This window comes from Propithecus coquereli, unplaced genomic scaffold (assembly GCF_000956105.1).
Source record: "Propithecus coquereli isolate 6110/MARCELLA unplaced genomic scaffold, Pcoq_1.0 Scaffold566, whole genome shotgun sequence".
In the NCBI taxonomy this organism is placed as follows: domain Eukaryota; kingdom Metazoa; phylum Chordata; class Mammalia; order Primates; family Indriidae; genus Propithecus; species Propithecus coquereli.
This window is the reverse complement of record NW_012151574.1, coordinates 552,892-575,874: the sequence shown is the minus strand read 5'-3', so window position 1 is coordinate 575,874 and position 22,983 is coordinate 552,892. Positions and strand designations below refer to the sequence as shown.

Sequence of the window (22,983 nt, the reverse complement as noted above, 5' to 3'; positions counted from 1 at the left end):
AATAAATGTAAGTAGTAAATTCTATGAGTTTAAGAACTGTGTCTATTTGGCTCTTCGCTGTATCCCAGCGCTTAGCCTGACACAGAAAAACAGTGTAGTGAATGAATGAGCCAGGGAATAAATGAATGACTTGGCGAACGAACCTAGGAAGAGGCCATCAGTGGGCCATCTATTCATCTCCAGGCCTTCATAGTTTTCCTTTTCCTGAAGTGAAGGACCTTAAGACCAGAAGCTCCAAGAGACTGGCTAACATGCAGGAAGGGTAGTAGTAGCAGATGTTTAAAAAAAGAGAGAGAAAGAACCAAAACACTTATGCAGATGGGTTGAGAAAAGAATGAAAACACAAGAGGGTCAGTGTCCAGTCATCCCTGTTGTTCTAAGAGCAGCTGTGCACGTTGAGAGGGAGGCTGGGCATTCAACTCCTTCCTTTTAAGCTTCTTTTGGTTTGAACTTGGCCGTTCATCCAGGTTGGATTCTTCTCAGCAATTCTGGAGAGATGGAGAAATGTGGTTGCCCTCGGAGAAGAAATCAGTACTAAGGAGGGCTAGAGATTGCAGGGATGGGGATAGCTAGGATCTGGGGGCAATCACAGCAAATGTCTGAACCTGGAGTAGAAGCCAGAGAAATACAACGGTGGCAGAAGCATCGACACCTGTGATGGTGTCAGATTTAAAACCAAGACTAGTTAGGAGGGAAGCAGAGTGAGGACATTGATCTTGCTGGTGCAGACCGTGGCAGGGGCAGAATGGTTCTCCGGCAGGCATCTTCCTGAATTGGGGCCAAGGCAGTGTGACTTGGGGGAAGGAATTTTCCCCAATACTCAGTTTATGTCCTCCTCCTTCAGCCCTTCTAGTGGTTTTATAGGAAACCTAATCCTGATAATAAATCCCTTTCTGCTTAAACTAGCTAGAGTAGTTCCTGATTTTGCAGCTGGTCCTTAACCCATATGGAGGATAAGAGAGATACAGGGGCTTGCCTGAGGTCAATTAGCCAGTTGATGGCAGCAATGACGTTCAAACCCAAGACTCTTTAAGGATGTGGCCTCCTGCTCCCCACCCCCAAGCAGCATTCACTCTCAGGACTCTGATCAGAGGGGACTGAGGTAAAAGGAATTCTTGGGGAGATCGTGAAGGCTCCTGTTTTAATTGCTCCCTCTTCACTCCATTGGTGAAGGAGGGGTTTCTGACCTAGGTTTATGAGCATGGCCAGATACATGCCACCCAACACTGGACAGGTGAGACTAACATCTCAGCCTAGGGGAGGAGGATACCACATGCCACGCAGGGACAACCAGGGCTCGCACTTGGGAACAGAGTGAACAACCAGGGACTGCAGGAGGCAAGACTTACAGTATCGCGAGTGTAGGGTGTGCTCTGCTTCCCACCGGGGGATATGATTGGCTTGCTTGACTAATTCTGCAGGCTGGGAGAGAACTGAACCCCACCCCCCCACACTCAGGAACAAGCAGGAACTGTGTCTGTTCCCTTGATACGGAGGTTGCTTAGCTAGGGGACTTTATTTGCAGGAGTAGAGTGGGGAAGGAAACTCAAGGTTAGAATATTCCAGGTCTCCCCTAATCTTATCAGATGTCAAGGCAGCAGGTTAGATTGAATCTTAATTTTGGATTTTGGACCACAGCTCCTTGCATGAAACTGTTGAGGTGATGGAAGGAAGTGTTGAAGATAGAAATGCCAGTCAGATATCCCCGCAAAGGAATAAACAGGCAAGTGACTTCTTATCCATGGCCCAGGGCACCAGAGGTTGTGGCCATAAGCGGGTTACGTGAGGTCAGCCTTTCCTGGGTTTTTCACAGTGGGAGTACAAGCTTTTCCATACATGCCCTTGGTGCACTGGAAGTCATCTTGCCTTTCTTCTCACAGTTGTTTAGGGCTTTGAGCATCATATACTGGTACTTCCGGGCCTTCACTGCAATAGGGGAGGGCGAAGCCATGGGTCATCCCTGTCACTATGCCCCGGCCCCGCCACTTCCTGCTGGTGCAGTAGAGCCTGAGGATTGTCTTCAGGAATGAGCAGCCACTCTGTGGGCCAACGTTGGACTTTCCCTGGCAATGTCGCCCATACCTTGACTCGGCTTCGGGTCTGCTTGCTTCCAATCAATGCCACGGACTTGTAACCAAAGCCAAGTTTCCTGTTGCATAGGTGTTAATTTATTCACTCTGCTCCGCACCTGATGTATGCTTATGATCTGATCACTCACATCTTCCTTCAAATCTAGAAAATTGTCCCCTGTTACTTCTTTAAATATCCCCTATCATTTTCTTTGCCCTCATTCTAGATGAGGGATTGGATTCCAGTTGGATATATTTATAACCTCTTATTTTTTCCATATCCATCTGTTCTTGATTCATATCTTTCTGGTTTTATTTTATAACCTCTTTTATGGATGTTAAAAACATGGATGGATGTTTATGAAACCTCTTCTCTTTTTCGTGGATGTTATTCCTTTTATCCACTAAGGGTCTTAAAATTCTCATTTCAAAGTGATATTTGCAATGAGGCTGTTATTTGCATTCTGTCTGGAGTGAACCCATCTCCTTATTTTTAAGTTTGTAGGTTGTTGTTTCAAGAGATCTCTAATCAAAATGCCTTTTATAAGCCTGGAATCTCCTAACACTAACAATAAAACTACTTTTCTCAGTATTGGTTTAAAAATAAAAATAAATTAAGAGTATAACAATCGTGCAAGTTATGCCAAGACCAGTGTGCATTTCTCAGAAACATAAATTTTACATGTTGCAACAAAAAGAACATGAAATGATTACAAAGCTTGAGACATTCCTCTCTGTGCATATTGTGCCAGCTGGCTAGTTTGTTTAATGTTGCAAAGCAGAGAAGCATGTGCCTGTGGAAACTGCCTCAAGGGAAATAGTGGAATTAAAATAGGTTTCACCACAACCGATCATTTGTGCATCAAGAGAGATTAGGAAAGGGAACAGAACACCTTCCTTCTTAAAAATAAAGTTATAATAAAAGCCCTTTATGCTCCTTCCCACTATTACTACCCACCCCCGTAAAAGTGCACATTTGTTTGGATTTTTAGAAAATGAAAATAAATCTATCAAACAGAGGACTGGAATCAGTGTGCTGATGACTGAATAGTGTTTTGGGAACAGACTTTAAGGCAACAGGAAAACGGGTCACAATCTATCTTGATTTTCTAAAACTTGGGCTTTGTGGCTTGTATTAAATTAATCAAAATTAGCTCTAGCTTAAGAAAAGAGTCTCCCTTGGTTTTGTCAACTGCCTAAAACAGCTCACTTTTCTAACATTGTTTTTATGTATATGTTGTTGCATAAGGTATGGATATGTTATTATGTATATTGTTTTTATTAATTTAGTTTGCAGACTTACCTAGAATAGAAGGTTTTTGTTTCCCTTCTCTGTCCCCACCCTTCCTGGTCCATGTTTTGAGACATGATCTTGCTCTGTCACTCAGGCTGGAGTGCAGTCGCATGATCATAGCTCAGTGCAGCCTTGAACTCCTGGGCTTAAGTGATCCTTCTGCCTCAGCCTCCCAAATAGCTGTGGCCCACATGAGCCAGCAGGATCCCAGGTCCTACCCAGCACTGTGAGTGACATAACATGCAAACCTGGGCAAGTTACTCTCCCTCTGCAGCCCTTGAGTCTTCCCTTCTGTAAAATGGGAATAACTGCATTGCTTTGTCTTCCTGGCATGGCTGTGTGGCTCTGTGGAATTATGAACAATGGGATATTGCTTTGTGAATCGCCTGAAACATTAGTCACTGTGATTGTCAGTATCATCATCATCATCATCGCTATTGTTCCTCAGTCCACATACCAGCTGTCCGCCAGGCCCTCTCTCCTCCTGCCCTTCTGGAACGCAGCTGAGTTGAGAGTGGAAGGTTGCTCAGCACTCACACCGGCGCCCCCCGCCCCGCCACTCTTCCTTTCCTCGGAGACCCTCAGCCTTTGGCAGCTGGCACAGAGTCGAGAGAGAGCCCCACTTTCACTCCACATGGTCTCCCCATGACTGACCACCCTGACCAAGTGGGGAGGGCCCTGGACATCAAGGTAATCACTGAGTGGTTTGGGGCCCATCTCCTCCCTCTCTGACCTCAGTTGCCTTATCTGTAGAATGAAAGTGATGACACTGACCTCACAGTATTGTCATGAGGATTACACGGGATGGTGTAGGATGAAGAGCCCACACAGTCCCTGGGACACAAGAAGTGCTCAGTACACACATGTGGCCTTGGCTGCCTGGAATCCCGCCACGAACAGGACCCCCTTTGGATCAACCCTTCCTTTCCTCCTTCCAGGGCCAGTACCCCTGGGAGAGGACAGCTGGTCATTGGTCCCTGAAGGTATCGGAGGCCATGCAGACATTGCCTCCTATCTGAAGTAAGACCCCAACACTGTGAGGACAGGCCTGGCTTTCAGGGAGGGGACTGAACATAAGGGAACCAGGCGGGCTGCCCCTGCCCACCCCCTCCCGAGTCACCCACGACTTCCACCCTGGCCCACTGAGCTCTCTGTTACTCTGAAACCTCTGGCCAGTCCTGCCTTGGTCAAGTGGGCAGAGGTTCACACCTGGCACTGTATGACACTGTGGACTGAGGCCACCTCCCACCCAACTGTGTACCTGTGTGGAGGGGTGGAGTCACAGGAAAGGGTCCCAAGGGCCAGGCAGGAGGCTCTGAGAAGCATGTCATCATATTCGTCTGTGTAGTACAATAGCTGTGAGTTAGCCAGATACCCATCACTAAGGGATGATTACATGAATGTGATGCAAATTTAGAGTGGAATACCATGCAGCCCTTACAAGAATGAAGCAGGGTGTGGTTAGAGTTCTTGGATGCAAGCAACAGACACATCAGCCTGGCTGATATCCAAGAAACCGTTTCACAACTCTAGGAAGCACCATTCACACTGTGTTCCATGTAAATACCCTCCTCTTGCCATGCCTTTTGAAATTATGCAACTTGGAAGCTTTGCAAGGACATTAGGTAGTTCATAGAAATAATGATCAGACACAAAAAAAGTCAGCCAGGGTCACCAGCAAGAATCATCTGGTTAGGCTTCCACCAGTGCACTCTCACCATCATCACCATCGTAAAGGACTTCCCAACTCTTCCTGCACCTTTGGCTTATTCTCCCAAGATTCATATTCCCATAGGGAATGTTATTATCCCCATTTTACAGATGAGAAAACTGGACCCTTTTTGACCGATGCACAGAGAAGTTAAGAAACTTGCCTAAGATCACACAGCTAGTGGCACTGCTGCGTTCGGATAGGCAGGCTGACTCCCACATCTGTGTTCTTAACAGCTGCACTATCATGCTCACATTCTAGCATCCAAGGAGTCAGAAAAGGAGTACCTGGCTCCCATAGCCTCCCAAAAAGACCCATAAAGAATTTCCCATTAGGAAGGATGGTCTCATGGCCGGGCGTGGTGGCTCATGCCTGTAATCCTAGCACTCTAGGAGGCCGAGGAAGGAGGATCTCTTGAAGTTAGGAGTTCGAGACCAGCCTGAGCAAGAGCAAGACCCCATCTCTGCTAAAAATAGAAAAAATTAGCCTGGTGTGGTGGCGCACCTATAGTTCCCTGGGAGGCTGAGGCAGGAGGATTGCTTGAGCCCAGGAGTTTGAGGTTGCTGTGAGCTAGGCTGACACCACGGCACTCTAGCCTGGGTGACAGAGCAAGACTCTGTCTCAAAAAAAAGGAAGGATGGGGCCGGGCATGGTGGCTCACGCCTGTAATCCTAGCACTCTGGGAGGCCGAGGCGGGCGGATTGTTTGAGCTCAAACAAAAATAGAAAGAAATTAATTGGACAGCTAAAAATATATAGAAAAAAATTAGGCGGGCATGGTGGGGCATGCCTGTAGTCCCAGCTACTCAGGAGGCTAAAGCAGAAGGATTGCTTGAGCCCAGGAATTTGAGGCTGCTGTGAGCTAGGCTGATGCCACGGCACTCACTCTAGCCCGGGCAACAAAGCGAGACTCTGTCTCAAAAAATAATAATAATAATAATAATAATAATAATAATAATAAAAGACAATTATAAAAGTACATACTGAAATTGCTAATATTCACATAGTGCTTCCAATGTGCCAGACACTGATTGCTTTATTCTAAATAATTTATTTAATCCTCCCAACAATTCTATGAGATTGGTGCTGTTATTAACTTCATTTTCCAGATGATGAAATGGAGGCAACTTGTCCAACATATTCGACAAATAAGAAGCAAACCTGGGATTCGAAACCAAGCACACTGGCTTCAGAGCGCCACACGAGCTGCCTCCATACACACAGGAAACGCCTGGAAGCAATTACACAAAAAAACACTGTTCTGTGGTTATTTCTAGGGAATGGGATTAAGGGGCGGCGGGGGATTTTTTTTTTTATTTGATACCTTCTGTGCTATTTGTTTTATTTTAACGACGAGCCTGGGTGGTCTGTATAATAAAAAAAATTTTTAATACAAAGGTTTTATTTACTAGATTTTTAAAAATCTGTGTATATGGAGCTCAAAATTAATCCCACCTGAGGAGGAGGAGGGCTAGAGAGCACAGTGAACCATCAAGGAATCTGTCTGAGTTGGAGGCTGGGGGACAATTTGTTGGGGGGGCAGTGCTGACAATGAGAATGAGGAGGAGGAGGTGACTGCCACCATTCCTGACAGTGGTTCTTAAACCTCAGTGTGTGTTACAACCACCCAGAGGGCTTGTGGAGACACAGGTTGCTGGGCCCTGTCCCCGGAGCTGTGAAGCAGTAGATCAAGGGTGGGGCCCAAGAATGCGCATTTCTAACACGTTCCCAGATGAGGTCGCTGCTGCTGGTCCCCGACCACACAGAACCACGGCTCTGCCCTGCTCTAACTGGCAGCGTCTTATAATTTAGGAAGCATTTGCTCATCGCCTTGTCTCATCTGACCCTCGCCACAGCCCTGGGAGAGAAGGGGAGGGAGGGGCGGCCATACCCACTGTACTGCTCAGGCTCCACGGCAGTGACGGACGCAAGCGCCTCACCCAGCCCGCCGGGCCCCAGTTACCTGCCCCCGCCGCCCCTCCACCGTCACTGAATTCCAGACTCAGGGGCCTTCTTTCCACCCTAGAACACCGAGTTTGTTTACCCGCGAGGCCCCACATTTGCACTGTCTCCCCCTGGAACGCTGGAAAGCCGGTTCCTTCTCAGCATTTGGACCTCAGTTCAAATGTCACCACTCAGTGAGCCTCCCTTGATCACCCCATTTAAAGTAGTCACCTCTCCCTCTCCAGGTACCCTCTGCACCTGTGCTGAACAACGCAGTAACCACGAACCATATGCGGCTATTTAAATTTTATTAATTAGTTAATTTTTTAAAAAAATTACAGTTCAATTCCTCAGCCACTTTAGCCACATTGCCAATGCTCACTAACCACGTATTGGCTACCATATTGGACAGCTCGGATATAGGACACTTCCATCATCACAGAAATTCTTCCAAGTTAGAATGAAGAACCAGGCTCTGGACTCATGGCCTAGACTTTGGTCACTGTTCCACTGCTTACTTGTTGAGTAAATTGAGCAAATTACTTTCTGGGACTGAGTTTCTTTATCCATAAATTGAGAATAACGATATATTTTGGGGGAGGACACTGTCTGAGCCCTTGCCCTGTACTCTCTCCCATCCCCCGTAGCCCTGTGTCTCCCTTCTCCCTCTGATCACCTGCACAGTGTCACCCAGGAGCTGGTGGAAACAAAGATTCCTGGGCCCCACTCCCAGATGCTACATTTTTAACAAACTCGCCAGGTGTTTCAGGAGTCCATGAAGTCTGGGAACCACTAACCCACAAGCCCTCATCATGCGACGCAGTATGATCCATCTTGGGGACTGAGTCCAGCCTTCTTCCCCAGCCTCACCTTCCTCTTCTGCCCTCGAAATGCCACTCGAGCTCTCTTCCCAGGAACCCTCTCCTCCTTGATCATCTGGGGAATGTCTGTCTTTCCCCCTGCTGCATCTCACTTGCCGTCTCCTCCAGGAAGCCTTCCTGGGCTGCACAAGGCTGAGCTGCTCATGTCCTCCTCTGCGTGCTTCACAGCAACTTGTTTTCCATTGTGATGTGGCCCACCTTCCTCACTGGGACTGGGGAATCTGCAGCCCCCCAGGCAGGGTCTCCTACTTCAGATCAAGTGGGAGGGTGGGAGAAGGGCAAATAATGTCCTGAAATGAAGGCGGCCCTTCCTGGTCACCCACTGCCCAGGTTCACATTCATCAGTGGCTTCGATCTTTCCTCCAAACCTGTGAGGTTGGTGCTGTCATTCAGATTCTACGAGGGGGGACACGGAGGCAAAAGCGCAATGTGGAGACCACACTGCTGATGAACGGCGGAGCTGGGCCTCTGCCTCTGGCCCTTGTTCATGCCATGACTTGAGCTGTGCTCTTGTCTGCCCCTTAAGTTTCCCTGGAAAACGTTCTTAGAAGAAGTCCAAACTTTTCCCTGATTACTGAAGGGTAGAAGTGTGAAATGGGCCTACTCTGGGATCAAGGACATCTGGGTTTAAACCCTAACTTGGAAGCTCTGGGTCTGGGGCAACTGGCCTCTTTCAACCTTGGTTTTCCCTTCTGTGGGTTGAGGGGTTTCAACAAGACAGCGCAGGGGCAGGGCATGGCAGTCCCCAGCACACAGTAGGTGTTTTGTGTTTTGTATTTGATAGCTTTCTTCTCTCTATTCTCACGTTCCTGGGTCCAAAGAGACAGAAAGAAGAGCAGACAACCCTTGGAGACAGCAGCTGCACCAACCAGAGAAACAGGGAGAGCTGCGAGCTAGAATAGAAGGATAGGAAGGCCAAGAATCACGGAAGAAGAGAGAGCCAGAGCACACAGACGGAGGAGAAATCGGAAAGGGGGTCTGCAGGGGCTGAGGTTGCAGGCCCTTCTGGCCCTTTGCTTTCCCACCCAAGGCCACGTCTAGTGCCTATTACCGAGTGTAAGAAATAGTTCCGTAAGTGACATCTCTGCCAAACACTGGGGGAGATATGATATTGTCCTTTTTTAATTATTCAAAATCTCCAGGAAACCAAGAGGACTAAGGGCACTGAGTTCCCTCTGGGGACCTGGCTCAAGACTCCCCCGGTATGGAAGTGCTCTGTGCCGGGTCTCAGGCTCTGAAAGCCACCTCAATTCCTGCTTTCCTGGACACCTAGAGACTCAGGCCCAGGCTCTGTGCCTTCTTGGCGTAAGCTTTCTTGGCAATGCTAGTCTCCCCACTCTGTCACTTAGGTTCTCTGCTCTTGGGTTAATGGATGTTTGTTTTATTTAAGCGACAAGTCCTTTGTACGTCTTCTCCTATCCTTTGAGGTAAGAGAGGGGTATAAACAAAGAAGCAAGGGCTGGCTACCCTTATGTGGGGCATGTTTAGTGATCAGGAATTCTGTCCTAGCCAACAGGATAAAAGGGGTAAGAGGAAAGGGACATGAGAGAGGGGAACCAGGAGGTGAGAAGGGAACCAGTACCCGGCAATACCAACACACACCTGGTACATAGCAGGGCTGGTCTTCAAATCCAGGAGTGTGTGGCCAATGTCTAGGAACAGAAGCAGCTTCTCCACTGGCAGGTGGGGACTGCCACAGTGCGGGGAGGAGTGTTAAGGGAAAAGGACAGCCTCATCAGTCCCAGTGGCAGATGCCAAGTGCCTGCAAGGCCACAAAGACCAAGCTCTAAATCAGAGCTTCAAGCGCCATCCTGTGGCCACAGGGGAGATTGCAGGAGGGAACAGCAGGTGAGAACAGAAACCGGAGAGAGGGCAGCCCTGACCAGCACCAGGAAAGAGGGAAAGAAGGAGCCTGGTCTTTGTCCTCTGTGCTCCCTAGCAGTTGAGCACCCTGTTCCGATTTTACCCTCTCCAGGCGTCTTCCTGGTCCAGCTGGTGTTTTCTCACTGTGTGATCCTGGGCAGGCAAATCTGTCCTCTAGGCCTCAGTTTCCCCAACCACAAAATGAAGAGTTGGGCAAGGTGAGGTCATATGCCAGGTGCTGTGTGTAACACTGTAGCTTGTCTGATGCTCATGTCCAGGTAAATGATCATTCCCATCCCCCCATACTCCAGTCACTCCAGACCACACATTCATTTACCTGTAAAGTCCCCCACGGCCACCTGCAGAAATTTGAGCTAAGGCTGGGCTCAAAGATCACCTGCCCCAGTATTTCTCCCTCCTTACCTGTCATTTCAAATTGCCTCTTTCTGCTAAAGTTATAGTCAAGTGGACCTCATCCCCTCCAGCCGTCACCTCAAGGGCTTTTCTCGGTCCTAAAGTTCTCCCTCTTAACCAAGCCTAGCAAAGCGCCAGGCACCTGCTCGGACATCAGTCAACCTTGCTTCCAGCCCTGTGTCGCAGGCAGGATGACCCCCCCCAAAGACACGCACATTCTAATCTCTGGAACCTGTGACTACTTTACCTTACATGACAAAAGGGACGTGCAGATGTGATTAAGATAAAGAACTTAAGGCCATGTGTGGTGGCTCATGCCTGTAACCCCAGCACTCTGGGAGGCCCAGGTAGAAGGATCCCTTGAGGCCAGAAGTTTGAGACCAGCCTAGATAACATAGCAAGAGCCCCATCTCTACCGAAAATTTTAAAAATTAGCTGCGCATGGTAGCATGTGCCTGTAGTCCCAGCTACTTGGGAGCCTGAGGCAGAAGGATCGCTTCAGCCCAGGAGTTTGAGGCTACAGTGAGCTATGATCATGCCACTGTACTCTAGCCCGGGTGACAGAAGGAGAGACCCTGACTCAAAAAAAAAAAAAAAAAACAAATAGCTTGAGATGGAGAGATTATCCTTAATTATCACGGTCATCACAATATAATCACAATGGTCCTTACAAGACGGAGACAGGAGGGTCAGAGTCAGAGAAAGAGATGTGATGATGGAAGCTGAGGTTGACAAGATGCAGGGCCATGACTCAAGGAATTCCGGTAGCCTCTAGAAGCTGGAAAAGGCAAGGAAACAAAAGCCTCCAGAAGGAATACAGCCCTGCCAACCCATCTTGGACGTCTGACCTAAGAACCGTAAGGTAATAAATTTGTGTTGTTAGCGACCCAATTTGTGGCAATTTGTTATAGCAGCCATAGGAGACACCCTGGTTCAGCTTCTTACTAGTTATGTGACTTAGGGGAACTTAACCTCTCTATGCCTTAGTTTCCTTATCTGTAAAATGGGGATCAAAGCAACAATTCTCATCTCACAGGTTGTGAGGTTAAAATGAAAATACCTGCAAATCACTTAGAATAATGGCAAGAGTAAATATATTAGCTATTACTATAAATAATTAATAGCCACCATTAATTGAGGGCCTAATACGTACCAGGCACAGTGTCAGATGCTTTAGAAGAATTTCCTCAATTCTGGCCTCTTGGGGGTGACAATTTCAACCTCCACTTTACAGATGAGGAAACGAACCCAGAGTAATTTGCCCCAACTCACTCTAGGGCTGGAAGCACTGTAAGCTTTGCAGTTTCTTGCACGCACCTGGGAAACTGTCCTGGTTTGTGTTCTTTCCTGATAGAGGTGTTGGGGGAAGGCGGTAGGGTGGCAGAAGGAGGGCCACGGGCTGGGCAGCCAGGGGTCCTAGCGCCCTCTCTTACTACCCAGTGCAGGAGGAGATAAAATCCGGGAGAAACTCATCTATCCACTCCCATCTCAGCAATTTAGAGGTTTTATTACTGCCTCTCACTTTCTCACCAACACCCCTCCGCCCAGCAGCTTTTGAGCCGGGTTTGGAGGCACCATGAGGTAGGCAAGATCAGAGAGTGAAGTGTTCAATCCGCAGGGGAATTGCGGGGGGGCACAGACTTGCTCAGACCCCAAGGGTTCCCGTTGAGCCCCCTCCCTTCCCCAGCCTGCATAAGGAGCCATCTGTTCTTGGCTGAATAAACAAGGACGGGGAAGCAGCCGGGTCTCCTGCCCCTCAGCCCGACTCCAGCACAATGCGCCTTTCTCCGCCCGGGCGCCGCTGGAGCGCGCGTACCGTCTGGCCTCCCCTCCCACTGGCGGCGCAGGAAGACCCCACAAACCGACCCCGTGGAAATCAGATTTTTTTTTTTTTAAGAAAAAGAAAACAAAAAAGAAATCCAACAAAGAGCTGCGGGCAGCACGCGGCGAGGGCAGGCGAGTGTAGCACGCGTCCCCCGCCCCCACCCTCGCCATCCTCCCTGCCCAGCGCAGTCCGGCTTCTGGTCTAGGCGAGGCCAGCTCGAGCGCAGCGCTGGGAGCCGGCCAGCGCCTCCACCGCGACAGCCCAAGCCCGGAGACCCCGGCGCCCCGACGGCCCGCCAGGGTCACAGTCCGTGGGGCAGAGCCCCAGCCGGGTCTGGGTCATCAGTGGCCCTCACTGCTGGTTGGCCAGCTGGTCCTCCAGATCCTCCAGGCGCGCCGTCAGCTGGGCCAGTGAACTGTTAAGGAAGCCCTTGGGGTTCTCCTGGGTCCCTTCCCTCTCCCTCCAGCCGGCGCCCCAAGCCCCAAAGGATATGGTTCTGCGTCAGGCTCTCGAGCGCCCCCAGCGTGCGTCCCTGGAACTCCACGAGGCTTTCGCATTCGCACGGGCTCCGGAGCTCTGTCCCGGCGCTGATGCCCTCCTCTGCAAGCGGGGCACGGAAGGTCAGCGGAATGAGAAACTGCAGGAGGCCGAGCTGGCCCGGGCTTTGGCCCTCTGATTTATCTACACCCGGCCTACGGTTGAGTATATGGGCTTTGGATTCAGACAGACCTGGGCTGAGTCCCAGCCAAGAAGCTGTGAAATACTGGGAAACGCAACCTTTCTAAGCCTCGGTGTCCTCTTTGCAAAATGCACATGTAAGAGAATCTATTCATTAGTGCTTTCGAGGATTCATTGATCTGTGTGTGTGTGTGTGTGTGTGTGTTTAAGCTTACAACTTAACAAGAATGTTTTTCAAAACTCAATGCCCACTGGAATCATGAGGAGAGCTTGTTAAAATACAGACTGATTCAGAATGGAGACAGAGCTGAGAACCTACATTTCTAATAAGCTCCCAAATGATGCTGACGATGCTGGTTCATGGACCACACTTTAAGTAGCAATAGTCCAGCATAGCACTCTCCATATGTGACTTTATGCAACGATGGACGTATTCTACATCTGCCTCATTCAATGTAGTAACCACAAGCTGCATGTAGCTATTTAACACTTGAAGTGTAGCTGGTGCAACTGAAGACCTAAAATTTATTTGATTTTAATTAATTTTAATGAAATAGGCACATGTAGCAGCTATTGCCTACCTTATCGAAAAACACAGATCTAGAACATTGCCTACCACAAGTAAATACTTTATAGTGTATTTCAACTATGCCAGTGGTTCTCGAATGTGGTCCTTGGACTAGCTGCATCAGTATCACCTACGAATTTATCAGAAACGCAGATTGTCAGACTTCCCTCCAGACCTACTGAATCAGAAACTCTGAAGTTGGAGCCCAGCAATTTGTGTTTTAGAAAACCCTCCAGGTGGCTGTGGTGCAATCTGATGTTTAAGAATGACTGGTCCGGCCAGGCACGGTGGCTCACACCTGTAATCCTAGCTAGCACTCTGGGAGGCTGAGGCGGGCGGATCGTTTGAGCTCAGGAGTTCGAGACCAGCCTGAGCAAGAGCGAGACCCCCTCTCTACTAAAAATAGAAAGAAATTAATTGGACAACTAAAAATATATACAAAAAATTAGCCGGGCATGGTGGCGCATGCCTGTAGTCCCAGCTACTCGGGAGGCTGAGGCAGTAGGATCGCTTGAGCCCAGGAGTTTGAGGTTGCTGTGAGCTAGGCTGACGCCATGGCACTCTAGCTGGAGCAACGGAGTGAGACTCTGTCTCAAAAAAAAAAAAAAAAAAAAGAATGACTGACCCAAGTCTATTGCCCCACACATTTCAACATCTTGGGTTGGAGGGGGGGGCGGTGGGGTGGAGGAAGCCTTACAATTAAATTTGGCACCTGCTTTTTTTCTTAGCAGCACACAAAATAATGGTGAATTTTAAAATGGATAGTATCTTAGGTTCACTAGAATTCTGTAAATGTGTGCCATTGTTAAGATTACAGGTAGCGAAATACTAAGCACAATGCCTGGCACTTAGCCTTTGGCGACATTGCTGTAATGATTTAAAAGTTATCTCTTAGTCTTGTATGTGCCTTTAACAAACTGCTGTATATTGCATTATTGATAGTAATGATAATAGTCCCACAAAGACCCCTAACTTCACAGATGGAGAAACAAGGGTCAGAGAGGGGGAAGGGCTGCCCAGAGTCATACAGACAACTGGTGAAGAGCCTTGACCACAGAGCCCAGACTTCTCTTAGAATTCTAGAGTGGCAGGCAACCTTGGCAGCCAACACCCTCCCCTGTTACAGAAGAGGAAAGTTAAGGTAGGGGTGGGGGTTAAGTGACTTGTCCAAAGTCACACTGCAGGGGATAAGAGTCGGGACAGAAAGGGCCCTGAAAGAGAAGTTAATCTAGTACCTCCCCAATACCCTAGCTAACTGTTAGAATTAGTTTGGGGTGGGAGGGGACGTATGTGTATATGTGCATATGTATACACATGCGCGCACACACACATGCTCCAGGCCCTGCCAGCCCTACCGAACCTGTTTCTGAAAGTGGAGCCTGATGATCTGAAGGAAGAGTCACATCTTTAGCCTGGGTTATAGTGCAAAGACTCTGGTAAAAATTACCCTGGAGACATTTCCTCTGTCACCTGTAAAGCACAGTACACGAGCTCAACAGCCCCTTCTTCTCCACTGGTGGCGCAGATGCCCTTTTCCTCGGCTGAGCACCGGATGAAGTGGATGGGTTGCATTTATGAGCTGTTGCCCGCCCCTCACCAAATACATGTCTTTGTGTACCTAAACACACTCAGTCCTGCCACTTTGCCAGGTCCATAAAGTTGAATTCCAGCAAGTTCAAGGGATATATGCTGTGACTCCACTTAGAAATGCTAAATTTGGTGTACCTTTGAAAAAGTTTCCCAAAATTATTCTGAATACCCACTAATGTGGGGGACAGGTAGCCTAGTCTAGTGCTTCTTAGACTTTAATGTTTATGAATCACCTGAGGGTCTTGTTAAAGTGCAAATTTGGATCCATTTGGTCTGGAGAGCACCAGAAATGCTTCAGTTCTCACAAGCTGCCAGGTGGCCACCATGCCCTTGGACCAGGGGACCACACTTTGCCTAACAAGACTCTGTCTAGTGAGCCCGGCCCCTGGCTGTAACTGTATGAAGAGGGTGGGGAGTGAATACAAAGAGGAAATATCGCAGCGTGGGCAGAGAGAGAAGCTGAGGAGTCCCCAGAGGGATGTGCTTACCCGGGCAGATGCTGCCTCTGAGGTTCTCCAGCAGGTGCGTCATGGTGCTGAAGTCCGGGGAGTAGGACACGTGCAGCTCGGCTGGCTCCGAGGCGATCTCACGCAGCTCCTCCTCCACGGCCTTGCCCACGCCCACGGCGTACATGACGATGCCTACATGGCCGGGAGACTCAGAGGGTGCCCCAAGCCTCGGGAAAGCTGCCTCCCAGGGTCCGACCCAATCCCAGTCCAATGTGCCCGGTGCCCAACCCACCTTCCTCCTTGGCGCGCGCTGCCCACACCGAGATGTCATCTTGGGAGCGGCCGTCGGTGAAGACCAGGCCAACGCGAGGCACGTTGAGGGCGCGAGGCCGTGCGCCCTGCGCCTCGGAGAAGCTGTGCTCCACCATGTGCCGCAGCGCCAGCCCTGTCATGGTACCGCGCTCCATGTACTCCACGGCGAGGACCGCCTGCTTCACCTCGGCTGCGGTGCCGTAGCGGCCCAGCGGGAACTCCGTGCGCACGCGGCTTGAGAACTGCACCAGCCCCACGCGAGTGCCATCAGGGGACACATCCAGGAAGTCTACGATCTGGTTCACGAAGCGCTTCACCAGCTCAAAGTTCTGCGGGCGCACGCTCTTGGAGCCATCCACGAGCACAACTAGGTCCACGTGGCCTTCTCGGCATCCTGCTCAAAGAGAAGAGCTTGGATGGAAGGGCCAGAACCTTGACTGGCGGCAGTCGTCTATCCATCTAGTCATTCACTTGCAAACATTTATTATATAACAGATAACATTTCCTGAGTCCTTGCTGTGCCAGGCAGTATGCTAAATAATTATCACCATTATCATCATCATCCTCATTACAGCCCTTGATAAAATTTATTGAGCACTTAGTACAATTAGCAGGCACTCTACAAAAACACTTTTTTTAATGATAATGACAACAAGCATAACTACCATTTATTGGTCATCTACTATGTATCAGGCACAATTCTAAGCCTTGTACCAGTATTAATAATAATAATAATAATAATAATAGCAAAAACATTAACTGATAGCTTACCATGTGCCAGGCACTGAGCTAGGTTCTTTATATATATTCTCAATTCTCCCAGTGGCCTTGAGTATGAGCTCTATTTTCTATAATCTGAGGTTCTGAAGGATAAAGTGATTGCCCCAGATTTCACAGCTAGATGTAACTGAGCCAAGACTCGAAGCCAGGTCTGTCTGACCCCAAAACTCATGCTCCCAATCACTCTACAATGTCGCCTGCCCTATTCTAAGCCAGGGACTTTGCTAGGCCCTGAAGGGGGTTCAGCAACAAATAAAACATAATCCTGATCCGTGAGGAAATCAGGATAGAGCCGAGCAAGTCAAACATGCCATATGCTGCAGTCGAGGAAAGTGTTAGAACAGAGGGGCATCAAGGAGCCCAAGGCAGGGATAATGTATTCTTTCTGGAATTGGTAAGGAAGGCTGCACAGAAGTGATGACAATTGATTTGATCTTTGTTGTGGACTGAATCATTGTGTCTCCAAAAATTCATTTGTTGAAACCCTAACCCCTAATGCGATGGTCTTAGGAAGTGGGCTCCTTAGGAGATAATTAGAATTAGATGAGGTCATGAGGGCAGAGTCCTTACGAATGGAATTAGTGTCATCATAAGATTTCAAAGAGAGCTTGCTTCCTCTCTCCACCATGTGAGGATACAGTGAGAAGACTGCCATCTATGAACCAGAAAGCAGGCCCTCACCAGACACTGTATCTGCTGGCACCTTGGTCTTGGACTCCCCGCCTCCAGAACTGTGGAAAATAAATATTGTTTAAGCCACTCAGTCTACGGTACTTTGTTATAGCACCCCGAATGTACTAAAACAGTCTTGAAGGATGAGTAGGAGTTTGCCAAGACAGGGAGGGACAGGCTGGAAAGTGGAGAGCAGCACGTGCAGAGGTATGGGAGCTGGGAAGCTCTCAACACTCTCAGCAGGGGGCAGGCCAATATGGCTGAATGAATGCTCAAGTGTGGCAGGAGACAGGCTGGTGGAGTGGGCTGAAGCCAGATTGTCATGCGCTAAGGCAGTGGTTTCAAAATTTTGACCACAACTCACTGTAAAAATAATAATAATACATCATGACATACTTCATGTGCTCACATATAACTAACCAAGTTTCGAAAATAATATATATTTTTTGAAACAAAGTCTCACTCTGTCACCCCAGGTAGCATGCAGTGGTGTCATCGTAGCTCAGGGCAACCCCAAACTCCTCGGCTCAAGCGATCCTCCTGCCTCAGCCTCCCAAGTAGCTGGGACTACAGGCTAATTTTTCTGTTTTTAGTAGAGACAGAATCTCACTCTTCCTCAGGCTGGTCTCAAACTCCTGAACTCAAGTAATCCTCCCACCTCAACTTCTCAGAGTGATAGGATTGTAGGCATGAGCCACTGCACCCAGCCCAAAGATAATATTCTTTCTATATGCAGTCAACTCTATTTTGTCTTCCATTCTTTATTTTTCTTAAATGCTGGCTGTAACACACTAATTTGATTTCATTATCCACTAATGTGATTGTGTCCACTATTTAAAAACCTCAGAGGTAAGGCATTCGATCTTTATTTCGTAGGCATTGGTGAACCACAGAGGGCTTTTGAGCAAAGCAGGAATGTGATCACCAAATATATATTTTTTTAAATTAATGTTGGCAACAGGGGAGAGGATTGAGGGGAAAGAGATGGGGGCTGGGCACAGCACACTGTCCAACACCACCCCTCCGCACACACACATTCATACCACAGCCTTGGGCCCCAGCAAGGGCAAAGTCAAGGACATTCAGAATGTGGGCAACGGGGCAGCAGCAGACAGAACACCCTCCCACCCATCACTCACGGTTGCAGCTCTTGCCGTCTGCCTGAAGCTGCCTCCCCTCAGGGCACAGGCAGCGGTAAGAGAGGCCCTCGCTTACACACTGGAACTCGCAGCCATGGTCCACGCCATTGCAAAAGTCCCGGACTTAAAGGAGAGACAGATCAGGATGAGTCAGAGTGGACCCCACCAAGCTAAGGTCTACTCTGACTCCCCGCAAATGTAGGAGACCCCTCCTCACCCCGACAGCTCCTTCCATCAGGCAGCAAGTCATGGCCCTCTCTGCAGTGGCACCGTGGCCCAGCAAGGGTGCTAACACAGTCGTGCTGACAGCTATGGTTCCCGAAGCTGCAGTGGTCAATGGCTGGTGGGAAGGAAGAAACAGCAAGATGTCACCTCTGATTACAGCCATCAGAGGCCTCAGTCCTGGGTGCTGGTGGGTGGGCGGGGTGCTTACCCCTGCAGCTCCGCTGGTCCTGCTGGAGTACAAAGCCAGCTTGGCAGCGACAGAAATAGGAGCCCGGGGAATTGACACAGTGGTGCTCACATCCATGGGTCCTTTCAGCACACAGGTCAATAGCTGAGAAAGAGATGACGTTAGCCTGTGCCCAGGACTGCCTCTGTGAGCCCTGGCAGCACAACCACCTGAGAAAATTTTTTAAAATACCTATGCCCAGGCCCCAATTCCCACAATCTTGACTTAATTAGTCTGGGGTGGTACCCAGGCATCTGTAGTTTCTATAAGTATAAGCCTCCTTCCTCCGGGGCCAGGTGATCCTCCCACCCAAACCCCGGAAACAACCTAGAGACAGTGGGCCCATGACTGAGCCAGGCGTGAGAAGGAGAATCTGCTGTTGCCCTGTCCTCCAGATGCTCCCTGGCTCACAGGGAAGGAGCAGGCTCAGCCACTCTAGCTATGTGAACTTCCATGTCCCCATCTGCAAAATGGGAATATAATAGGAGCGAGCAATTGCTATTTACAACTTCCTTCTGAGGAGGGTGGAGACCTATCGCCCTGTTGACCCTCTTGATGGCTTGGATGTGTAAAGGTAGCCTAGAGCTGAGCTTGGGAATAGGGACTGCAGAGAGGAGAATTGCTCTGTCTAAAAAAAGTGAGAATTTGGGTTTCCTGGAAAAGAGATGGGGATGGAGAGAGGAAAAAAGAGAACAGGGGAGACGGAGTGAAGATGAGTAACTCTGTGGGTTGAGGCTGCTGGTGACAAAGCCCCTGCAGTGGGCTGACTGAGGACTTCTAGGAATGAGGGTATCTAATATTCAATTACAAATGATGAGTTTTTCTTCTGCGTGTGTGTGTGTGTGTTTGACTTTACATAGATTTAACTCACACCTCTGTCACTCCTATCTTTAGTAAAACAAACATGCACACTTACATACGTACACACACCCTTGTGTGCACAAGTGTGTAAACCAAAGAAGAGGCTGATTTACATGCATGGAGCAAGAACGGCATGTGTGGGGCTGAGAAATTGAGAGAAGGTCCGTAGAATCAAACGAATGCAGCAGAAGCTCACAGCGAGAGGTGATCATCTGAATGTAAGCCCTTGGGAATTCCCAGAGAACTTGGAGAGGGATTTGAAGGTTGATGGTCATCAAATGGGGGTTGTCAAGCCAACCTTTTGAAGTTTCTAGAAAGAAGACCCAGCTGACATCTGGATTGGGATCACATGATTTCTTTTTCCAGCTTGTAGTGAGGCTGAGAGGTACTGTATGAAATGCAGCTAGCACAATGTCTGATACTAACTTGGCACTCAATAAATGGTGGCTGCAATTATGATCACAGAGTAGACATAAATACACACCAAAAAGAAAAACCCAATTGTACAATGTGAGCAAGGTATTGCGTGGCATTGCTTTTCAGAAGACAAAAATGAAGAACCATGTTTTGAAATATTTGTGGAGGCCGAGAGGTCAGGCAGGTGAGCCCAGGCAGGCAGCACACACAGAGCTGAGGTGCAGAGGCAGGAATGGGTGGCATGTGGGGGGAGACCCGCCTAACTGAAGACCCCTCAACAGTGTCTAAGAAGAGAAACTGTAAGGATGTGCCTGTGAGAAGACAGAAACAAGTTTGGGAGGTGGATTAGAGCCAGGTAGGAGACTGGCCTGAAAATGGGCAGAAAAGGAGATAGAAACTAGCAAACTTAACTGCAGGGTCCCACCAAGGACTGTGTGACCCCGGGGGATATCTCTTTTTCTTAGGCCTGTAAAGTAAAGGAAGTGGGCTTTTACTTCCAAAGGCTCTTCCAGACTCATTGGTCTGATGCTGGGGCAATGGGGAACCAAAGAAGGTTCAGGAGCAGTGAGATTGCAGGGCAGGAGTAACTCTCACCCAAACAGCTCTTGTTATCTGGTGCTAGCTTGTAGCCAGGGTTGCAGGCACAGTGGAACGTGCCTGGGGCGTTGACACATTGGTGCTGGCAGCCATGTTTCCCCTCAGCACACAGGTCCTTCCCTGAGGACACACAGGACTAGAATCAGCAGGGGACAGACAGGCAGAAGCCTCCAACAAGAGAAATCTGGGGGTCAGAGGCTGGCATCACCTTCAAGCATGGCCTTAGGAGGGACAGGACGCATTTGAGACAGGACCAGGTGGGAGGCTTAGGGAACCAACAGGGCTTGAGCAGCCCCCGTGAATAGGTTCAGAAGAGGGGCACTGGACAAGATGGGTTGGTAGGATAGAACTATACAGGGTAGAGGTGGGGTAGGGAGGTGGAGAGGTGCTAAATCAAGGTAGGCAGAATAACTCAAGACGAGACTAGAACGGATCCTGCGGCACTTGTGGGAGGAGCTAAAATGAAAGTGGGAGGAGCCATGCCCACGTGAGCAGTGGGGCATGACTCTTTGGAGCGGGTGATTGCTCTCCGCTTCCAGGGGCAGTGCTTCTTTGTGTCCAGGGGTTTGGTGTTGGAGTTTGGCCTTAAGCCTGTGGTAAACCACAAACGCTCATCCTGGTGGGCAGGGTAAGCTCAACGTTGCTCCTCGTGAACAGAGCCCAAGCAAAAGTGGCCAGAGGTGAAATCTGACACAGGCCGCGGTTGGCCAGAGCAACTCAGCTCTACCGGCAATGCGCGGGGCCACCCGACAGAATGGGATCTACTGTGCTGGGAGCAGGACTCCAAGCAGCTGGTCTGAGAATTCGAGCCTCACTCAGCACTTCCCTAACTCACCGCACAGCCGGCCCTGGAACTGCAGGCCAAACTCCTGGATAAGGTCGAAGGACTCAACGAGGAAGACGTGCTCGTCTAGCGGGTGCGACGCCATGGCGCGCAGGGAGCCCACATCTGCGCGCTGCACCCCCACGGCGTAAATTTCAATGCCGCGGGCGCGGGCCTGCGCCGCCACCTCTGCCACGCGGTCCTGGGGCCGCCCGTCCGTCACGATGACGGCGACGCGAGGCACGCGCTCCTCTGGAGGACGCGCGCCCTCGGCCACGCTGAAGGCCACGTTCATGGCGTACTGGATTGCCAGCCCGGTCATGGTGCCCTGAGCCAGCGGCACCAGGGCGCGAATGGCGCGCTCCATGTCCTCTGCGCGCGAAAAGGCGCCGAGCGGGAAGACGCTTTGCACTTGACTCGAATATTGTATCACGCCGACACGCGTGGCATTGGGCCCCACGTTCAGGCCATGGAGGAGGCCCATCAAGAACTGCCTCACTGTCTCGAACTCGAAGGGGCGTACGCTGCGCGAACTGTCAATCACGAACACCAAATCCAGGGGCCCAGTGTGGCACCTGGGACCTGCGGGTCAGATCAGAAAGGCCTTTCCTGGGTCAGCAAAGCCTTACTTCGCCTCTGAGGAGACTCCCGGGGAAACCCAAGGGAAATGCTGTCATCTCGGTATAACAGCACCCAGCACGTAACCAACACGGCAAACGCAGGTTACACCCATTCATTCATCCAGTATTTATTTAGGACCCAAGCTAGCAGATTTCACAAATTTCCCAGCCTACGGCTCTGAAACCTATTCTGAGGAGGTATTATCCATTGAGGAAGGGATGAGGAGGAGATATTGCAACTCAGATGCCTGTAGAGGCAACACAAATGAGCGAACTGGGTTGGTTAGGATGGTGGACACCCAGAGAGCCTGTATCCCTCTCCTAAGGTGGGCAGCTCCAGCCAAATGCTGCCATGTGGCCATGCACACTGGACGTTAGCAGATTCTCGGATTTTTCAAGAGAAGTCTCAGATAGGGATTATTATGTAAAATCTCCTGGATTTCCTATGTTCGCAATTAATTTTTCAAAATTGAACACCAAATGGGCAGTTTTGCATGAGCCCAAAACTATGATGAAGAAACTGAGGCCCACAGAAGTGAAGTGGGGAACTTGATCCCATCCCGGTATGTTTCAAGGTCCTTGCTTTCCTCACCCGAGCAGGCCCAGGTGGCTGCAGATGGAGAACCAGCTTCTGTTCCCCTCTTCCCCTGGTGGGGGTTGGGTCCCAGCTCACCTGCCACCTGGAGCTGGATTTCCCAGGGCTGAAGAAGCAGCAGCCACGCTAGCAGTGGCCAGCAAAGAAGGCCCCTCATGGTTCTCTGGGGACAGAGAATAGGAGGTGTCAGAGCCTGGAGCGGGGAAGGAAAATCATAAAGCAATAGTATTTACAGAGATCTTATTCTGAGTGATGGACACTTGGAGGGAGAGGAGGGTCATGGGTTTATTTTGCTAATCTCTCTATTTTTGTGTATGTTTGAAATGTTTCTTAATTTTAAAATTTATGGCTGGGCACAGTGGCTCATGCCTGTAGTCCTAGCACTCTGGGGGCAGAGGTGGGAGAATCACTTGAGCTCAGTAGTCCAAGAA

At 49.6% G+C, this 22,983-nt stretch overlaps 1 protein-coding gene across 2 annotated transcripts; it reads right to left on the bottom strand.

Annotated features, from left to right (window-relative positions):
• Window positions 1-12,321: 12,321 nt before the first annotated feature.
• MATN4 (matrilin 4) lies at window positions 12,322-22,739 on the bottom strand. 2 transcript variants are annotated; one of them, XM_012657956.1, is made up of 10 exons: window positions 22,631-22,739; window positions 21,350-21,919; window positions 20,512-20,634; window positions 18,622-18,744; window positions 18,406-18,528; window positions 18,189-18,311; window positions 15,578-15,991; window positions 15,325-15,477; window positions 12,493-12,600; window positions 12,322-12,410 (listed from the first exon to the last, which is right to left on the bottom strand). In XM_012657956.1, exons 1-10 carry the CDS (start codon window positions 22,707-22,709, stop codon window positions 12,352-12,354), a joined length of 1,875 nt encoding a protein of 624 aa, XP_012513410.1. In that variant the 5' UTR covers window positions 22,710-22,739; the 3' UTR covers window positions 12,322-12,351. The 2 variants fall into 2 exon arrangements, with proteins under 2 accessions (XP_012513410.1, XP_012513409.1); XM_012657955.1 differs by having other exon boundaries at window positions 12,322-12,600.
• Window positions 22,740-22,983: the final 244 nt, after the last annotated feature.

Bases quoted from the DNA above. Each gene is read 5' to 3' on its own strand.
- MATN4 (XM_012657955.1), bottom strand. From the start codon at position 22,709: ATGAGGGGCCTTCTTTGCTGGCCACTGCTAGCGTGGCTGCTGCTTCTT. The intron at 20,635-21,349 runs GTGAGTTAGGGA...GTGTGTCCTCAG, and splicing joins GTTCCAGGGCCGGCTGTGCG to GGAAGGACCTGTGTGCTGAG. The intron at 18,529-18,621 runs GTAAGCACCCCG...CCTTCCCACCAG, and splicing joins GGACCAGCGGAGCTGCAGGG to CCATTGACCACTGCAGCTTC.